Genomic DNA, 20,547 nt, shown 5'->3' with positions numbered 1-20,547 from the left:
TTCATAATCTCTTCAACCCACGGCATGCTGAAAATGTTTATTTTTTTTTAATTTTATTTACAATCAAGAAAATGTTATGCTTCATGCAATGAGCATTAAGAAAAAAAAGTATCTAATCTATTAGATTTCATTTCCTAATCTAATACATATCTCAATCTGATCTATTGTATTTTACCTTTGCCCACATAATTTAGAGTTATGTAGGGATTACAAAAAAGGGGAAATGTATTTCCAAAAGTAGATACCATTGCTTGCATTTAATAAAGATTGCCACTGGTTTTATATGGAGGACGAAACCTGCAAAAAACAATAAATAAATAACCGTAAAGACACCGAATTAAACCAAAATGCAGCTTTTGTGTCTTTATCAGCTTCTCTGCATTTATATTGGCCCTGATAATCATCACACATTCACTTACGGCTTGCTCTATTTCTGCAAATCTGTGTTAATGAATGAATGACCTGTTTCTAACTGTTGCTTTCATAGAGGTTGCTGCTCTGCTCTTCGTCAACATGCGTTAGCGGCACCGGCTTTTCCTGCAGTTCCAGGATCTGAAATGTTGAATTTGAACCACTGAATTTGTGGAAGCGAATTTGTGAAGCGAAATAAAATGGACCGAAAATTACTAGTCGAATTTTATAGGTTGTATTTTTAAACAGCATTAATATTTTGGAAGTGAAATCTGAAAGATGAATTTAAATGTCTTCTTAAATATACAACCATGTTGAATTTCAGCCCCAAAAAATTTAGCCTTACAATGCATCAAAATGCAAGCACAGTTAATGTAATGCTTTTTGTTTTTTTCAGTTAGTGAAATTCAAGAAGCATTTTACTTTAAAAAAAAACATTTGGCATTAATTTACTTCCATACCCAGCTAACATTTTTTGGTTGCCAGAACATTAGTTTCTGGTTCCCAGAATGTTCTTTTTTTTAAGTTTTTTTTAACGTTCCCCTAACGTTATTTTAACATTCCCCTAACGTTATTCTAACATTATTCTGTTATTTTAACATTCCCCTGTTATTTTAACATTATTTTAACGTTCCCCCTAACATTATTCTAACGTTATTTTAACGTTCCCCTAATGTTATTTTAAGGTTCCCTTAATGTTATTCTAACGTTCCCCTAATGTTATTCTAACATTATTCCAACGTTATTTTAATGTTCCCCTAATGTTATTTTAACGTTTCCTTAACCCTTAAAGGTGCCCTAGAATTAAAAATTGAATTTACCTTGGCATAGTTAAATAACAAGAGTTCAGTACATGGAAATGACATAAAGTGAGTCTCAAACACCATTGTTTCCTCCTTCTTATATAAATCTCATTTGTTGAAAAGTCCTACGAAGAACAGGTGAATCTCAACATAACACCGACTGTTACGTGACAGTCAGGATCATTAATATGCACGCCCCCAATATTTGCATATGCCAGCTCATGTTCAAGGCATTACACAAGGGCAGGATGTCTGGATGTGCACAGCTGAATCATCAGACTAGGTAAGCAAGCAAGGACAATCGCTAAAAATGGCAGGTGGAGCAATAATAACCGACATGATCCATGATATCATGATATCATGATATTTTTAGTGATATTTGTAAATTAACAATAACGTTCGCCTAACGATATTCTAACATTCCCATAACGTTATTCTAACATTATACTAACGTTCCCCTAATGATATTCTAACATTCCCATAACGTTATTCTAACATTATACTAACGTTCCCCTAACAATATTCTAACATTCCTATGACATTCGTTCCCCTAACGTTATTCTAACATTCCTATAACGTTATTCTAACATTATACTAACGTTCCCCTAACGATATTCTAACATTCCCATAACGTCATTCTAACATTATACTAACGTTCCCCTAACGATATTCTAACATTCCCATAACGTCATTCTAACATTATACTAACGTTCCCCTAACGATATTCTAACATTCCTATAACGTTATTCTAACATTATACTTACATCAGTAACCATCCAGCTCACCTGCAACCCAATAGCTATAGTATAAGCGATATGGAAACTGGATGTATGGAGGCTTATCATCAATGTTATAATAAATGCTTTTTTATTATTTGATTCTCTAAAACAACAACAAAAAACAAAAACAAAAAACAGGCACGCCTCATCTGAATTTGATTTGTCATTTGCAATGTCGGTTTGAGCATTTGATTTATAATTTGTGCACTGAATTATATATTTAATTATGACAGGTTTATACTGGGTTGATAATGAAAATTAAAAATCAAATACAAATTAGTTTTAATTTGATTTTTGATACAGTTCATGCTTCCCCGAATGAGGAAATTAAATTGCATTTGAGCATTTGATTTATCATTTGAGCAGCCGTTTGAGAGTTTGATTTATTATCTAATAATTTGAGCATTTGATTTATTTGAGCATCTGTTTTAAGCATTTGAATTTTGTTAGGAAAAAACTTCCATACATGAGTGTCCAAATGAACAGTTATGTTTTAGCGCCGTCTGTTGTTAGACAGGTTTTACTACACGATCGTTAACTAATGATGATCGTCACTAAGCTCTAACATTAAACAAGTCTGAACTTGTTGAATACATAAGGCAATATGGTCCTGTTAAGATTATACTGTCCAGGTCATCAAAAAAAGAATGAACGGTTCATATTAAAAAAAAAAAAAAAAAAAAAAAAAAAAACTAAACAGTGGTCACACAATATTATTGGTATTTTGGTGAGAAGATGACTAGACTAATTCGGTAAATAGATACTGAGCGCAGTCTAGTGAGGACAGTACCCTGGAAACTGGAGACGGCGCAACTCCTCCTAGTTGTGTTGCTTAGTTCCAGCCAATCAGAAGGCTCCAAAGCGCACCTCGAGCTCTTCACTACATCACCCGCTGCGTTACTTACGTAGAGCAGAGCGAGTTCACTCTGCAGTCCCGTTGCTGAGGTCACAGCTAACGTGGTAAGCAAAATATTACTACATTAATTTACAATTATTATGATGAAACCCTGGCAAAACAGTTAAGAACAGGTCACTTTTGTTGTTTAAGAAACTTAAAATGAAAATAAAGTGTAAATACTGTATTGTTTATATGTGTCTTGTATTTCAGGGACATCACAATGTCAAAGTCAGATCCCCCTCCAAGTTACGAAGAGTCAAGACAGCAGCATGGAAACTATCCATACCCTCCCTACGGATATCCAGCCCAGCCAGGAGTGTACACGGGCCCAGGACAGCCAGGAATACACCCCCCGGCAGGGCTGTGGCATGGCCCTGGATACCCCCCTCCAGCAATACCACCCTTAATAACACCAGGAATATTTTCCTCCAACTTAAGTAAGAATCAAATAAAGTTCTCGTGTGAATCCTATATCATATCTATATCTATAACTATTATACTGTATTTATGATTGTTTTGTTTGTAAAATTCAGGCCACTTTCCAGGGCAGCCTGCCTTTGTACTATTTAGTTTTGACATAGTCTTTCTTTCTTTCTTTCTTTTAAGATGCATTAGTCTGCTTTATGAATAAAACTGAACCGCTTTTTATATATCTGGTACAGAACACTTTTAAATGTGATCTAGGTGTCCAAATACTTTTTGGGGCCACAGTGTTTGATGTTTATCATCAAATGTGTGTGTGTGTGTGTGTGTGTGTGTGTGTGTGTGTGTGTGTGTGTGTGTGTTCATTGTTTTGTTGTAGGAGATGCAGAAGGCATCTCATCGACTGGCGTATGGGACAGCATGAGTGTTCGGCATGCTTTCATTAGAAAGGTATCGTGACTATTTGTCCTAAACTTGAACTACAGATTTATAAATATAATAATCGATAAATGCAACAAAAGTAAGCAACGGCTTCATGTAAAGAAATTGATTTGTGTGTACTTCTGTACCAGGTTTATCTTATTTTAGCCGCCCAGCTGTTAATCACTACTTCAATCATTGCGGTGTTTACGTTTGTGTGAGTACAACAAATGCACACAACAAATGAATTTTTATGAACAGCTGTGTGAATTACATACATTATGCATGCATACTAATGCAATGAAACTGGTGCGTTTTCATACATTTCTACATTTCATATCTTGCAGTGAGCCTGTGCGTCTTTTTGTGATCCAAAATCCTGCCATTTATTGGGCATCATTGTGAGTTATTTTATTGTCATGTCTGACTAGTCTAAATAAATGACAAAAACAAATATCATATGTACACAAAGTTTGGGTTCAGTAAGTTTTTTTTTTTTTGAAAGAAGTCTCTTATGCTCACCAAGGCAGTAAAGACAAGGCAGTAATATGATCAAATATTATTACAATTTTTGTTTTCAATTTTAATTTTATTGTATAAAAATGATTCCTGTGATGCCAAATCTTAGTTTTCAGCATCATTACTCCAGTCTTCAGTGTCACGTGATCCTTCAGAAATCATTGATTTGACAAGAAACATTTCTTACTATTATCAATGTTGAAAACATTTGTGCTGCTTAATGTTTGTGGAAACTGATATATTTTTTTTAAGATTCTATGATGAATAGAAAGTTTAAAAAAAAACAGCATTTTATTTTAAATAGAAATCTTTTGTAACATTATAAATGTCTTTACTGTCACTTTTGATCAATTTAACACATCCTTGCTGAATAAAAGTATTCATTTCTTTATTAAAAAAAAAAAAAAAAAAAAAAAAAAAACGTACTGACTCCAAACTTTTAAATGGTAGTGAATATTATATTGAAGTAACAGTGGAATGTTTTTCACAGCCCCGTGTATCTCGTTACTTACCTTATGCTGGTTTGCTGTGAGGGGCCGAGGTGAGTTTAATCATTTTTTGATTATTTATTTACATTACAGTACAAGAACATCTGTTTAATCATGGAAACCCTGCCTCTGCTTTTAGGAGACGTCATCCATGGAATTTAATACTCCTGCTCATTTTTGTAAGTGATGATTCAATTTAACATTTACATTGAGTTTACATTATAATTGATGAAACATGTTTTCTGTCCTCAACAGACCCTTACATTGTCTTACATGACAGGAACAATATCAAGGTTTGATAAGAGTTTCATCAGTTTCACATACTGCATGTGGTTAGTTTTAAACATCAGAACACCAAGCTCTCATGTTTTTTTCCTTCTGGCATTATTTACAGTTATTTTGACACCAAAGCAGTGTTCCTGGCCCTGGGGATCACAGCAATAGTGTGTGTAATCGTCACAGTCTTCTGTTTTCAGACCAAGGTAAGACCTTCTGTGGCAGCAGCACCCACGGCGTGGGCACCCATGATCGACTGGCTGGCGGTGAATGCCACTTTGTTGGCCGTGTAAAATAACCCCATTGTATTTGATTACAATGATCGTCTGTCTCTTTTGAAACATTCATGGCTTACTGCTAAATGTCTCATGCTTGCTTGAGACAAAACCTGTTTTCTTGAGTGTGCCCTGTTTTTTAATGGATCAATTTTTGCTGGGATTCATGTATACAGTAGATATACATGCGTAATATTTTCTACTCATTTTACTTATGAAATCAATGTTTTTACAACTTCTACAGTTTTTTTTTTAATCAAACCATGCTGTCAAGTTGCAGTGAAGTCTCTCTGTGTGTGTTTGAACAGGTTGACTTCACCTCCTGTACAGGTCTTCTCTGTGCTCTTTGTGTGGTCGTCCTGGTGACTGGCATCATCACATCCATTGTACTCTCCTTTCAGTATGTAAGTGAGACCATTATGGCAAAGTTTACACTTTCAGTCATTGTGAATGATTTTGCAGTTTAAAGCAGTGGTTCTCAACCAGGGGGCCTCAGCAAACTTCAAAGGGAAGTTCTTATATTAAAGAACATACAGTTTTGGCCAGAGGAGAACTGGCCCTCTGACTGAGCCTGGTTTCTCCTAAGGATTTTTTTCTCCATTTCGGTCACCTGATGGAGTTTGGGTTTCTTGCCACTGTCGCCTTTGGCTTGCTTAGTTGGGGACACTTTCAGTAATATTATGACTTGATATTATGATTTGACTGCACTGACACCACTGGATGAGAACAAATCTTGAACTGAATTGAGGGGGATGATGACTTCGATGTTTTCTGCAGAACTGCTTTAGAACTGAATCGACTCAGTTTCATAACAGATGATTTTTGCAACATCGACAGTGTTATAGAGTGCCCCAGGGATGACGCGTTTTTGTAGGCCAACCCGGAAGTTAGCGGCGCACGGGTTCCCTCGGTTGAAAGCCTATGCATTTTTCCCATAGACTTTTGGAAAATCGCAGAAAATAAGCTCTGTGTTTAACAAAGGGTTATGACACTTACACGTTTTGTCTATCAAGATAATCTTTACAAGTTAACACAACATTTATAGATTTTGAAGCCTAAATAAAGTCGTCAGATATAAAAGGCTAACAGCAGGCTATAAACGGACTACAGCACACCATGGTCGCGGATCAACGTCGTCACCACCAAGCATCCTCAAACTTTATTTAGAAAACAACTCTATTTAAAAACATGCTCGCTGATTATGATCTGTGCTGTTATGAATACTTATCCACACTTTTTCATGAGAAATGCTGTCCAAATGTCCCGTTTTTAATGATGACGTCTAAAGTCCCCGCCAAAGGAAGTAGTCCCTTTTAGCAATTTGTTAGCAACCGCCGATTTTAAGATACAGTAAAAGTTTAAAAAAATCACAAGCGGGTTATAACTGGTGTTTTATGTCATAGATCAAAACGTGAAAGTATTTAGAGGCTTTGTTAACCACAGACCTTATTTCAGGCGATTTAGCAAAATAACATTCAAAAAACCCATAGACTTTATGGCGTTGGAACCGGAAGTCCTAAAATGCTAACTCGCTTCTGGGTTTTGCCTACAAAAATGCGTCATCCCTGAGGGACTCTATTGAACTGAATTGAATCAACATTGAACTGACTCAGATTGAATAACAACACTATTGTGTTCCATAGAGCTGCTTATAGCAGTATAATTTCATACATTTATGAACTTGAACTGAACTGCATCAACACTGAACTGATGTGGGCTGAAAATGACACTATTGTCTTTTTTATAGCTGCTTTACAGCAGAATTGAACTGTTTGATCATTATTTTTATGTTTTTTATAAAGCTGCTTTGAAACAAATCTGTATTGTTTAAAGCGCTATATAAAAGGTGACATGACAGTTCTAAAAAACACAAATTATTTTCAGTGCCTACATTTGTGGTGTGCTGTGTATTACCAGAGAAAATAATTCTGACTCGTCCCTCAGTTTGTTAAAAACAAACACATTACAGTAATGTGTTTACAATGGAAGTAAGTGACTTGTACTAAACTGGGTGGCACCGTAAATAAATGTGTAAACAAAACAGTTGCAGAAGTATAACCATAATATTTAAAGTGATAGTTCAGCCCAAAATAGAGAAAAATCATTTACTTAACCTTGTGTCATTTCAAAAACATATGCTGCTATTTTTTCTGTGGAACACTAGAGTAGAAAGTCAAGAATCGTTACACTCTTGCCACAAAACAACAGAAAAAAAAGCAATACAATTGTATTTATTATCTTTATACCTTTTTTTTTATCTTCCAAGTCTTTGTTGGAAGATAAAAAAAAATGCTGAAATTTAAGTTCTTAACTGTCAGAATATGGGTTTGGAATGACATTATGGTTATTAAATGATCTTTTATGGCTAAGTTGTGCTTTTAAAGCAGTGGTTCTCAACCAGGGGGCCGGGGCGCATAGAGGGCCTCTGTGAACTTCCAAGGGAGCCTCAAGAAGACAAAACAAGCTTTAAAATAAGCTTAAAAAAATAAGATAACCAAGATATTTCTTATTTTAATTTTCCCCCTCAACAACTGTTTTTTGTCTTTGAAGAACCAGAGCTCCCACAGAAAAACCTGGATATATGATTTAGCCTAATTATAAATGTGTAATTTAAAGGTTAGTTCACCCAAAAATGAAATTTCTGAAATTTCTTGTCATTCCAAATCTGTAAGACCTTTGTTCATCTTTGGAACACAAATTAAAGGGTTAGTTCACCCAAAAATGAAAATTCTGTCATTTATTACTCACCCTCATGCTGTTCCACACCCGTAAGACCTTCGTTCATCTTCGGAACACAAATTAAGATATTTTAGTTGAAATCCGATGGCTCAGTGAGGCCTCCATAGGGAGCAATGACACTTCCTCTCTCAAGTTCCATAAAGGTACTAAAAACATATTTAAATCAGTTCATGTGAGTACAGTGGTTCAATATTAATATTATAAAGCGACGAGAATATTTTTGTGCGCCAAAAAAAACTAAATAACGACTTATTTAGTGATGGCCGATTTAAAAACAATGCTGCAGGAAGATTCGGAGGATAATGAATCAGTGTATCGAATCATGATTCAGATCGCATGTCAAACTGCCAACGGCTGAAATCACGTGACTTTGGCGCTCCGAACAGCAGATTCGATACACTGATTCATTTATGCTCCGATGCTTCATGAAGCAGTGTTTTTAAATCGGCCAGCACTAAATAAGTCGTTATTTAGTTATTTTTGGCGCTCCAAAAATATTCTCGTCGCTTTATAATATTAATATTGAACCACTGTACTCACATGAACCGATTTAAATATGTTTTTAGTACCTTTATGGATCTTGAGAGAGGAAGTGTCCATTGCTCCCTATGGAGGCCTTAAGGAGCTATCGGATTTCAACTAAAATATCTTAATTTGTGTTCTGAAGATTAACGAAGGTCTTACTGGTGACGAACGACATGAGGGTAAGTAATAAATGACAGAATTTTCATTTTTGGGTGAACTAACCCTTTAAGATATTTTTGATGAAATCCGAGAGGTTTTTTTATCCCCTGTAGAAAGCATTGTATATACCACATTCAAAGTCCAGAAAAGTAGTAAAGATCCTCATATGCTGTTTATGTTCAGTGCTTCCAGGTTCTACGTCAGAACGCCATCTCATTATTGGCTGGCTCCTGTGTCAGCGTCACGGCATTCACTGCAGAGTCGGTGTTCGGATGTAGCGCTGAATGTAAGCGCTGGAAGCACTGAACGTAAACAGCGTATGAAAATGAGAGGGGAGAGAGGAATTTGTTGAATAAAGTTGTTATTTTTGTTTTGTTTTTGCTCACAAAAAGTATTCTTGTCGCTTTATAACATTAAGGTTGAACCGCTGTAATCATATCGACTATTTTAATGATGTTTTTACTACTTTTCTGGACCTTGAATGTGGTAATTATGTTGCTTTCTGGGGGGGGGGGGGGATTAAAAAACCTCTCAGATTTCATGAAAAATATCTTTATTTGTGTTCTGAAGATGAACAAAGGTCTAAGAACGACATGAGGGTGAGTGATTAACGACAGAAAATTCAATTTTGGGTGAACCTACCCTTTAATAAATGTGGAAATGAATGTAAATTAATCAAATCTTAATACACCATGGGAATATATACATATTACCAGTTATCCAAGATCTTAAAGGATTAGTCCACTTTTAAATACACTTTTCCTGATAAATTTACTCACCCCCATGTCATCCAAGATGTTCATGTCTTTCTTTCGTCAGTCGAAAAGAAATGAAGGTTTTTGAGGAAAACATTCCAGGATTATTCTCCTTACAGTGGATTTCAATGGCTACCAACAGATTGAAGGTCAAAATTACAGTTTCAGTGCAGCTTCAATGGCTTTAAACGATACCAGATGAGTAATAAGGGTCTTATCTAGCGAATCGATCGGTCATTTTCGAAAAAAAATACAACCGTTTATGCTTTATAAACAAAATATCGTCTTGAACGTACTTTCCGCTTCCGCATTCTTCATAACGCTTACGCTGAATGTTCTACGCCTTCCCTATAGACCTTATGTAGCCCCGCCCCTTTTCAGCGTTGCGCTCGTTGTGTTTTGACTTCCGGTTTGTATTTCCACAGCGATATTACGTTTATGAATGAACTGCTCGTTTTAAAATCTTCCCGATCTACTGACATTTGTTAAGACATCTGCTTTAAACATAACAATGCTCATGATAACTTTCATTAACTCTACAACAAGTAAATCCACTTAACCATCTAATTATTCTTTGACAGCGATGCCATAGAAATGTACAGAGTTAAAACGGAAGTTAAAAGACAATTTGATAAAGATGGCGGCGCGCTTGTTTCTCTGGTAAGCTGCACTGAAACTGTAATTTTGACCTTCAATCTGTTCGTAGCCATTGAAATCCACTGTAAGGAGAATAATCCTGGAATGTTTTCCTCAAAAACCTTCATTTCTTTTCGACTGACGAAAGAAAGACATGAACATCTTGGATGACATGGGGGTGAGTAAATTTATCAGGAAAAGTGTATTTAAAAGTGGACTGATCCTTTAAATATTTTATCAGGTAGAAGTTGAGTTAAAAATATTTTTGAATTCAAAGTAGCATTGCGCACATCCAAACATCACTTAAGCAGGTGCTCAATCAAAAGAAAACGTAACTTAGCTGAAATGCAAAAGTACTGGCACACTGATATTTCTGTTCCCAAAGGCTTTTAATAAATTGTAACGTTTAGAGGCCTGACGAAGACAGCTTGTGGTCGAAACGTTACAATTTATTAAGTATCTTTGGGAGCAGAAATATCAGTGTGCCGGTTCTTTTAAAAATGTTTTTTAAAAATCCTTATCCAGTAAATCATAAATGACTGGAAGAGTAATGTAAATTCCTTGGTAAAAAGTGTGGGAACCCTGGAGAACATTCAGATCCTAAAAATTCTGGAATCCTGAAATTTAATTATTTAGTTACTTTTTGATAGGAGTGCCCATAGATTAGGGGGGATTGAGAACCACTGCTAAGGGTAAAGTTATTCTTTCAAAACAGTGTAGCTGCATACATTTTGCATACATTACACATATTAACTGAACAATTTATCAACCTTGTCTTTGCTAAATTAAGCCTATGTGCCGTCTAATGAATAAATAACCTGGAATACACTTGTTATATGATAATGTACCTATATCATCAATGTCTCAGGTGCCCTGGCTGCACATGCTGTATGGTGCTTGTGGAGCGATAGTCTTTACCTTGGTGAGTTTATGAAACAGAATTTTATGTTGTTTGTTCAATTATTCACCAATGGCTAAAAATGAAACAGAACCCATGTGAAAAAGAAGCACACTTTAGCATAATTGAGTACTTATTTTTAAAATTGTAATTAGTTAAGCCATTTAAGAATGACTTAAGTACATCTTTATCTGCAATAACTTTATTACTTCTTTTGTCTTTGAAATTTGTATTGTAATTACACATTTGTGATGAAAAAGTTGCAGTTTAGTATATTTGAAGTACATTTACACAAGAGAATACTTACTGATGACTTGTCTTGTTATAGTTTTTGGCCTACCACACACAGTTGCTCATTGGAAACCGAGCGAACGCCATCAGCCCTGAGGAATATGTCTTCGGAGCTCTTTCCCTCTACGTCGATATCGTCCAGATCTTTATTTTCCTCCTGCACATCACAGGGAGCTCTGAGTAAACGCACACATGCGTTTAAGCATTTCTGTTTCAGAGACTGATCTTTCTTTGAGCTTATCTTGCCTTTTTCAATCACATGAATCTCAAATATCACCTTCAGCACTACTGACTGTTATTAGAAGTATTTTGTGTTGTGTTGCATAATAGGTTGCTCTACAGAGGTTGCTCATACTTCTACTGGAATGTCACTTTATAATAAGCACTTTCTGTTAATTTGCATTTTGAAGAGCCTGAGTGTGTACTAAAACAACTCCACTGTGATTTGATAATTGTATTATCAATATTTATCCTACAACCTGAAGGAAAATAAAATCAGGAGAAACAGTTGTGTTGTATGATGACTATCAGAAATACAGGGAATGTAAATGTTTGAAGGTGGTCTACTGGCTTAAAGTTACTGAAATGAAGACTGCGGACCACATTGTTAAAGGGTTAGTTCACCCAAAAATTAAAACTCATCATTTACTCTCCCTCGTGTCATTCAAAACCTAACCTCTCTGGAACACAAACGAATATATTTTGAGGAGGGTTATTACCATTAACTAAAACTATTAAAAACAATTTTGTTAATTAAAGCTGAAATTATATAAAATATACAGTACAGTCCAAAAGTTTGGAACCACTAAGATTTTTAATGTTTTTAAAAGAAGTTTCGTCTGCTCACCAAGGCACCAAGACATTCCACAATACTTTTTAATTAAAAATCACCCAAACAGACATCATTAAAAACTTGGCAATAAAAAAAGTAAAAAAGAATTTTTAAACATTTAGTAGTTTTGATCAGGACAGAGGTTGATTACCAGATTTATGCAAAAAAATTTGAAAAAAATATTTATCTGATACATTTTTACAGCAGTTTAATTTAGTGGATGTTTTCAGCCACGAATATAACGAAAGGGTAGTGAATTTGAACAATGCACAAGGGTGAAATATATTTGACATAGTAATTTATTCCTGTGACGCAAAGCTGAATTTTCAGCATCGTTACTTCAGTCTTCAGTGTCACATGATCCTTCAGAAATCATTCTAATATGCTGATTTGCTGCTCAATAAACATTTATGATTATTTTCAATGTTGAAAACAGTTGTGTACTTTTTTTTCAGGATTCCTTGATGAATAGAAAGTTCAAAAGAACAGCATTTTCTGAAATACAAAGCTTCTGTAGCATTATACACTACCGTTCAAAAGTTTGGGGTCAGTAAGAATTTTTATTTTTATTTTTTTTTAAAGAAATTAAAGAAATGAATACTTTTATTCAGCAAGGATGCATTAAATCAATCAAAAGTGGCAGTAAAGACATTTATAATGTTACAAAAGATTAGATTTCAGATAAACACTGTTCTTTTGAACTTTCTATTCATCAAATAATCCTGAAAAAAAATATTGTACACAAATATTTTGTACAATTGTACACATTAAATGTTTCTTGAGCAGCAGATCAGCATATTAGAATGATTTCTGAAGGATCATCATGTGACACTGAAGACTGGAGTAATGATGCTGAAAATTCAGCTTTGCATCACAGGAATAAATTACTTTGTGAAATATATTCAAATAGAAAACATTTATTTTAAATTGTAATAATTTTTCACAATATTACTGTTTTTTACTGTATTTTTAATTAAATAAAGGTAGCCTTGGTGAGCAGACGAAACTTCTTTTAAAAACATTAAAAATCTTAGTGGTTCCAAACTTTTGGACTGTACTGTATGTACTAGAGGAAAAAATAAATTAAAAATGAGATATTTTGCCTTGGCTACTAACTGAAAAAAGTTCAAGTTGAAGCACTAAAATTATTAACTGAAAGTAAATAAAAACTGAAACGGAAATAAAAATAAATTAAACCAAAATAACAATATAAAAAAACTAAAACAAATGAAAGTGACAAAAGTATATGACAAAATCACTCAAATTAAATGAAACTAAAATTAAAACTCAAAATATAATTCAAAATAAATAAAATATGTAATAGTATATAAATAATATGAAAGACATTTGTCCACGTTTTTCCCCCATACAATGGAAATCAACGGTAACCAAAACTGGTTACCAACATTTCTTCATTTATGTTCCACAGAAAAAAAGTAAGTCATACAATTTTAGAACGAAATGAGTATTTGGGTGAACTATGACTACAGAACTACACTGGCATTACAAAACAGGAAGTTATGTAATACTGACTTTCAACATTTGGGGAATTTATGTTTTGGAATTTGTTGATTTGTTCACTTGAATTCACTTGAAACATTCATGTGCAATTTTTTTGCACTGGAAAAAAAAATGTATGTACATTTGCAGTCAAACATTCAGAAGAAAAACACTCAAAAACATACTATTTAGTTCATTTATTGTGCATGTGCTGTTTAAATTATTTTTAGAATTCTCAAAAACTTGGCGTGTCATGGAACAGGTCAGTAGAAAAAAAACCTACATGTACAGCATGATTTTAATAACATGATCTCACAATATCATCTGCATCATTTAACAGTTAACATTTATTCCCTTCAATGGTTTAAGTATATTAGATTTATCGGACATCCTGCTGTTTCTGGTGATAAGTGTTATAAAAGTGGCTTCATTTTTGTGGGTTAATCATCATGGCACTTCCACATCCTGGCACGTCAAGATCCCCGATGGCTGGGTGACCGAGAGCTTGTACTGATTCAGGTGGGATGGGAGACGAGAGGCCGACCGGCTACTTTAATCTTTATGGGGTCAGGCGTTTGGGGTCACGGGGGAACATGGAGGTCTGACGTACGTTGTGGAGGCCGAGATAAAGCATGGTCACTCTCTCCAGACCTAAGAGATGGCATACATTTAACATCATGTACTTGTGCCACATATTTTTAAATGAGGACTAAAACACTAGAAACTATACCGTTCAAAGTTTGGGGTCTGCAAGATTTTTTTTATGTTTTGAAAAGAAGTCTGTTATGCTCACCAAGGGTGCAATTATTTGATCAAAAATACAGTAAAAGCAGTATTATTGTGAAATATTTAAAATGACTATTTTCTGAATATATTTTAAAATGCAATTTATTCCTGTGATGTCAAAGCTGAGTTTTCATCATCATTACTCCAGTCTTCAGTGTCACAAGATCCTTCAGAAATCATTCTAATATGCTGATTTGCAGCTCAAGAAGCACTTCTTATCATCAATGTTGAAAGCAGCTGTGCTTGTTTGTTCCTTTTTTTTTAATTGAAAACATGATGCATTTTTCACAGGATTTCTTTGATGAATAATAAGTTCAAAAGAACAGCATTTATTTGAAATAAAAAATATTTTTAAACCATGTAAAAGTCTTTACTGTTCCTTTTGATCAATTTGATGCATCCTTCCTGAATAAAAGTATGAATTTCTTTCAAACTAAAAATCTTAATGACTCCAAAACTTTGAACAATAGTGAAACTAGACCATTTCTAACCTACAAGATTATAAAAAACATTTGTTTACCTATACCACCGCCAGCATGAGGAGGAGCTCCATAACGGAACGAGTCGATGTAAGCCTTGATCTTCTCCAGGTCTGTAACAAAGAGTAAAAAACTAATCATTTACTACAAAACTTTATTTACCATAAAAATGAAGGGTAACACTTCATTTTACAGTGTCCTTGTTACACGTGTTACATGTAGCTACCATATTAATAAATATAAATTATGCATAATTACACAAAACTAACTCTAAACCAAACCCTAATCTTATACCTAACCCTAAGAGTATGTACAAGTAGTTAATTAATATTATTCAGTACTTAAATCTATAATTACACTGTAACAATGAAACCTTAAAATAAAGTTTAACCAGAAAAAGTACCAAAGAGTGTTGAAATTCAAATGCATTATGGTCAACCAACATTTAGATGTTTTGTGTATACTTGTTGAATGAGGGATCACATTTTTAAAGGTGCCCTAGAATCAAAAATTGAATTTATCTTGGCATAGTTGAATAACAAGAGTTCAGTACATGGAAATGACATACAGTGAGTCTCAAACTCCATTGTTTCCTCCTTCTTATATAAATCTCATTTGTTTAAAAGACCTCCGAAGAACAGGCGAATCTCAACATAACACCGACTGTTACGTAACAGTCGGGATCATTAATATGTACGCCCCCAATATTTGCATATGCCAGCTCATGTTCAAGGCATTACACAAGGGCAGCCAGTATTAACGTCTGGATGTGCACAGCTGAATCATCAGACTAGGTAAGCAAGCAAGAACAATAGCGAAAAATGGCAGATGGAGCAATAATAACTGACATGATCCTAGATTATATTTTATTTTTGTGATATTTGTAAATTGTCTTTCTAAATGTTTCGTTAGCATGTTGCTAATGTACTGTTAAATGTGGTTAAAGTTACCATCGTTTATTACTGTATTCACGGAGACAAGACTGTCGTTATTTTCATTTTTTAAACACTTGCAGTCTGTATAATTTACAGATTATTATAACACAACTTCATTCTTTATAAATCTCTCCAACAGTGTGTAATGTTAGCTTTAGCCACGTAGCACAATCAAACTCATTCAGAATCAAATGTAAACATCCAAATAAATACTATACTCACATGATCCGATGCATGCACGCAGTATGCATGACGAACATCTTGTAAAGATCCATTTGAGGGTTATATTAGCTGTGTGAACTTTGTAAATGCACTGTATTATAGTCGAGAGCTCGGGGGCGGGGAGCACACGATTTAAAGGGGCCGCAGCCTGAATCGGTGCATAGTTAATGGTGCCCCAAAATAGGCAGTTAAAAAAATTAATTAAAAAAAATCTATGTGGTATTTTGAGCTGAAACTTCACAGACACATTCAGGGGACACCTTAGACTTGTATTACATCTTGTAAAAACTGGTTCTAGGGCACCTTTAATATAGAATATATTAAACACAGCTGTTGTGTTTCGTTACCAATGCCGTGGTGCGTTGCCCTTTCAGTGAGCAGCTGAGCATCGTGGACTCTCTGAGCTCCGGACAGGATCTCCTCTCCCCTCATGAACATATCATATGAGTTGGAGTATTTCTGCAGGAAGAACACGTGGAGTTTGATATGAACCACATAGTCTCTGAATAAAAAGCAATGCATTTAGATCCACTAGGCTTCAAAACACTTACCGGATTGTTGGGGTCAGGCATGGTGTAGAACGGCCTTACTGCCAAGGGGTATTTGTCCAGAACATAGAAGTCAGTGTCATACTAAAATAATCACAAAGGTGTGTTTAATTAATATGGGTAATATTCCACATATATATGTTTGTAGAATTACATTTTGTCCAGATTTCAAGGTTTCTGGAACTAAAAACATCACAAATGTAGTTTTACAAGGCCATTTTCCACTCTCTCTGACCTTAAGCAGTAAACAAACATGTCAAACAGACTTCAAAATGACACATTTTTGTGGTTTCCATAAATTAGCATTATAACATTATAGTATGTCTGTTCTTATTTTCTTATTTCAGGGAAAATCTTTTTGTCAACCATTTCCATTTAAAATATACTGCAGTTCAAAAGCTTGGGGTCAGTATGATATTTTTTTATTATTATAAAAAAAATTGATATTTTTATAACATTTCTAAATGTTAAAAAAATTGATTTAAAAAAAATTATATTTGAAATAGCGGCTGTTCTTGTATTCATCAAAGAATGCAGAAAAAAAAAAGTATCAGTTTCTACAAAAATATTTTTTTTTAAATTTTGTTTTCAACATTGATAATAAGAAATGTTTCTTGAGCACTAAATCAGCATATTAGAATGATTTCTGAAAGATCATGTAACACTGAAGACTGGAGTAATGATGCTGAAAATTCAGCTTTGCCATCACAGGAATAAATTACACAATCTATTAAAAGAGAAAATCTGAATTTCACAAAATTACCTTCTCCTTCACTAGACGACCAAGCAGCTTTTCATTGGGTGTGCTGAAGAAGAAAAAATAAAAAGATTACAGATCTTTTATGAAATCGGTTTCAGTTTCCCCGAGTGCACAATGTGGGAAATTGTATCAAAGAAAGCCACACTGACCTCAAATCTTCTTCATCCCCCATTTCCACCCCAGCAGCTCTGAGCATGGCCACTCCCTCCTTATACTCCAGTCTCAGCGTGGGCTCCAGGAACTTGAACGGCTCACTGGGGTACTGCTTATTCACGGTCTGGATCTCTGTCTGGAACCTGGAGCGCATCAACATCACAGAGACAACATAAGAGAGAATACGTAGGTAGAACGGAGATTAGCATGACATGCAGGTCCAGAATTTAATTGAAAAGTGTTTCTCAAGGCTTTAATTAAAACGTCTCAGTTTCATCTTTCAAATGTACTTTTCACAGTGCTGATAAGGGTGTTTGTGATTACTGGGTGAAATATTATGCATTTAACGTATATAGACTGCTGGGTCAGATTTCCAATTGTATGTAACATTTGCCACACAATGAGATGGTAAAAGATTTAAGTTATAAAGTAATATATTTATTAAAAAACAGCCTGACCACTAGATGGCAGTGTATATCCTTGATATTATAAACCACATTAACGTGTTGCCCTTTCTTTCCCATGAATAAATGACATCAATTTTCAAGTGAAATTCATGTGACTTTATTCTCATGTGATTTGATTCTTCATAAAAGGAAATAGGACTTTTGAGAACTTAAAGGGATGTTGAAGGAGTCACGTCCCTTACCGGTCACGTAGTCCTTTAAAGATCTGAACCATGGTGTCAGTAATGGAGTCAATAACCTCATGGTAATGGTAATTGAAAGCCATTTCAATATCCAGACCCACAAACTCCGTCAGGTGGCGATGAGTGTTGGAATCCTCAGCCCTGAACACTAGAAGAAACACAGACAACTGTGAGATTCACATTCATTAGTATTTGTGACCCCGGAACACAAAACCAGTCACAAGTCGCACGGGTATATCTGTAGCAATAGCCAACAATACATTGTATGGGTCAAAATTATCGATTTTTCTTTTATGCCAAAAATCATTAGGATATTAAGTAAAGCTCATGTTCCAAGAAGATTTTTCGAAAATTTCCTACCTTAAATATATCAAAAATGTATTTTTTGTGACTGGATATGCATTGCTAAGGACTTCATTTGGACAACTTTAAAGATGATTTTCCTCAATATTTTGATTTTTTGCACCCTCAGATTCCATATTTTCAAAAAGTTGTATCTCAGCCAAATATTGTCCTATCCTAACAAACCATACGTCAATAGAAAGCTTATTTATTCAACTTATTCATATGATGTATAAATGTCAATTTCAAAAAATTGACCCTTATGACTGGTTTTGTGGTCCAGGGTCACATTTCATTTAAAACACTGGGCGAACTTGAGTACAACATGATTTTAAACACATTGCAATTTGTTTCAAGCTGACTTTGCAATACTTTTTTTGCAGTGTTGGCACAGTTAACAAAACACAAAACTATTAAAAAAAAAAGTTCTCTTTAATTTAAATAATGCTTAAATAAAACAAAACAAATACTAATATGAAAATCTATAGTAAACTAAATGAGAAATTCTGAAACAAAATAAGTTGGAGTTCTTAAATTACTGTACTAAAAACTAAAAATAAATAGAAACGCTAAATAGAAATAGAAAAAAAAAAAAAACTTACAAATGTCAAAAGCACATAAAATGACTAAAAATTAAACAAAAAATAATTCAAAATACTATAATAGTATATAGATAATACTAAAATAACACTGCCTAGCAATATTAGTAGTAGATACATTTGTAAAACACAGATCTTCATATTTCAGTGTCATTCTTGCCCAAAAATCAGACTAATGCACATGTTTTGAATATTCCCACGTCTACAAAAAAAGCACTTATGCTGTTTCTACAATGTGACTTCCCATCAGCAGAGGTCCCTGATGAGCTGTATTTTTCTGAAGTCTATGTCCCATGGCTCTGCTGAAAGTGTTTGATATTCTTGCTCTATTCAGTGAGCTGCACAGGAGGGATTTCAGTGCCCGCCAAAAGCACCAAGAGCACAATCCGTCTATTTATCCTGCAGTATGTCCTGATCTGCATACTGGCAGGGAGGAGATACTGGTGAAGGTGACCTCTACAGATAGATATACAAATACAGTGGCCAGATACTTTTTAGGCTATTGTCTGTTGTTGTCTCTGGATGTACAGTGGATTCTTACTGTCCACTTTAAAGATGACCTGAAGATGGGAACAGGATATAGAAGAAAAATAAGAGACAGGAGGCATTTTCATGAAATACCTGGTCCGACACAGAAGACTTTGTCAAAGTCAGCACAAATGCACATTTGCTTGTAGAGCTGAGGGGACTGGGCCAGGTACGCACTGGTCTTGAAGTATGAGACGGTGAAGACATTTGCACCACCCTCACTGGCAGCTGTTAAAAACACACAAAAACATTTGTATCGTAGTCATTGGTAACATTTTGTCCATAAAGGTGAGATGATAATTCTCATGGCAACTATGGTAAATACGAGCATGATGTTCTATAGGACACGTACATTTGGGTGTGTGCACCGGATGTCATGCGGTTTTACAGAAAGAACACAATGTTGATCTGTTGCGGGTGGCAGATCACACCAAAGGCGGCAAAGTTTAAATTCGAAATGCGTCATAGAGATGCATTCTGATTGGCCGGTCGGGGTGCAGAGGAAATGAAAGAAACTGTTTTCCTTAACAGCGAAAACCACATAAACAGAACAGGGGGTTTGTAGAGGGAAAGTGTTGTAACACCACGAGACCTTAACTGACGCAATGCACAGACTTTAAAATCATTGGTGGACTAAAAAAGAAGCATATTTAAGGGCAGTTGAAGGAGTTGAGCACCATCATTTTTGCACTAGACTTTCAACATCTAAGGAGAATGTCCTGTTAAACAAGCAATGAATCATTTATTAGTACACACACACACACACACACACATTTTTCATTATACCATTAAAATAGAAGCCCCTTTGTACCCCAAAGTAAAAAGAAATAAATAAAAATGAAACTTTGACTTTATATCTCAAAATTTGTTTATATCTCAATTATATTTAATCCTTTATTTTTAAAGGCAAAAACAGGCT

The 20,547-nt window shown here is 34.7% G+C and overlaps 2 protein-coding genes across 2 annotated transcripts in view; one reads left to right on the top strand and one right to left on the bottom strand.

Annotated features, from left to right (window-relative positions):
• The first annotated feature begins 2,736 nt into the window (after positions 1 to 2,736).
• On the top strand, positions 2,737 to 11,802 carry LOC125270041 (protein lifeguard 3). The gene is made up of 12 exons (XM_048193233.1): positions 2,737 to 2,953; positions 3,102 to 3,328; positions 3,694 to 3,764; positions 3,887 to 3,951; positions 4,082 to 4,135; positions 4,744 to 4,794; positions 4,881 to 4,920; positions 4,997 to 5,034; positions 5,136 to 5,223; positions 5,601 to 5,696; positions 10,975 to 11,028; positions 11,333 to 11,802. Exons 2-12 carry the CDS (start codon positions 3,112 to 3,114, stop codon positions 11,477 to 11,479), a joined length of 921 nt encoding a protein of 306 aa, XP_048049190.1. The 5' UTR covers positions 2,737 to 2,953; positions 3,102 to 3,111; the 3' UTR covers positions 11,480 to 11,802.
• Positions 11,803 to 13,809: 2,007 nt separating this feature from the next.
• Positions 13,810 to 20,547, bottom strand: part of dars1 (aspartyl-tRNA synthetase 1) — a 39,700-nt gene continuing 32,962 nt past the window's right edge. Inside the window, exons 11-18 of the mRNA XM_048193232.1 lie at positions 19,722 to 19,856; positions 18,160 to 18,307; positions 17,507 to 17,653; positions 17,361 to 17,403; positions 16,601 to 16,681; positions 16,397 to 16,508; positions 14,934 to 15,005; positions 13,810 to 14,278 (exon numbers count right to left, since the gene is read on the bottom strand). Coding sequence (XP_048049189.1) covers positions 14,187 to 14,278; positions 14,934 to 15,005; positions 16,397 to 16,508; positions 16,601 to 16,681; positions 17,361 to 17,403; positions 17,507 to 17,653; positions 18,160 to 18,307; positions 19,722 to 19,856 — 830 coding nt within the window. The 3' untranslated portion in view covers positions 13,810 to 14,186. The remainder of the gene's footprint in view (positions 14,279 to 14,933; positions 15,006 to 16,396; positions 16,509 to 16,600; positions 16,682 to 17,360; positions 17,404 to 17,506; positions 17,654 to 18,159; positions 18,308 to 19,721; positions 19,857 to 20,547) is intronic.

This window comes from Megalobrama amblycephala, linkage group LG6 (genome assembly GCF_018812025.1).
Source record: "Megalobrama amblycephala isolate DHTTF-2021 linkage group LG6, ASM1881202v1, whole genome shotgun sequence".
Classification (NCBI taxonomy): domain Eukaryota; kingdom Metazoa; phylum Chordata; class Actinopteri; order Cypriniformes; family Xenocyprididae; genus Megalobrama; species Megalobrama amblycephala.
Note: the sequence above shows the minus strand (reverse complement) of the source record. Positions and strands in the feature narration are given on the sequence as shown.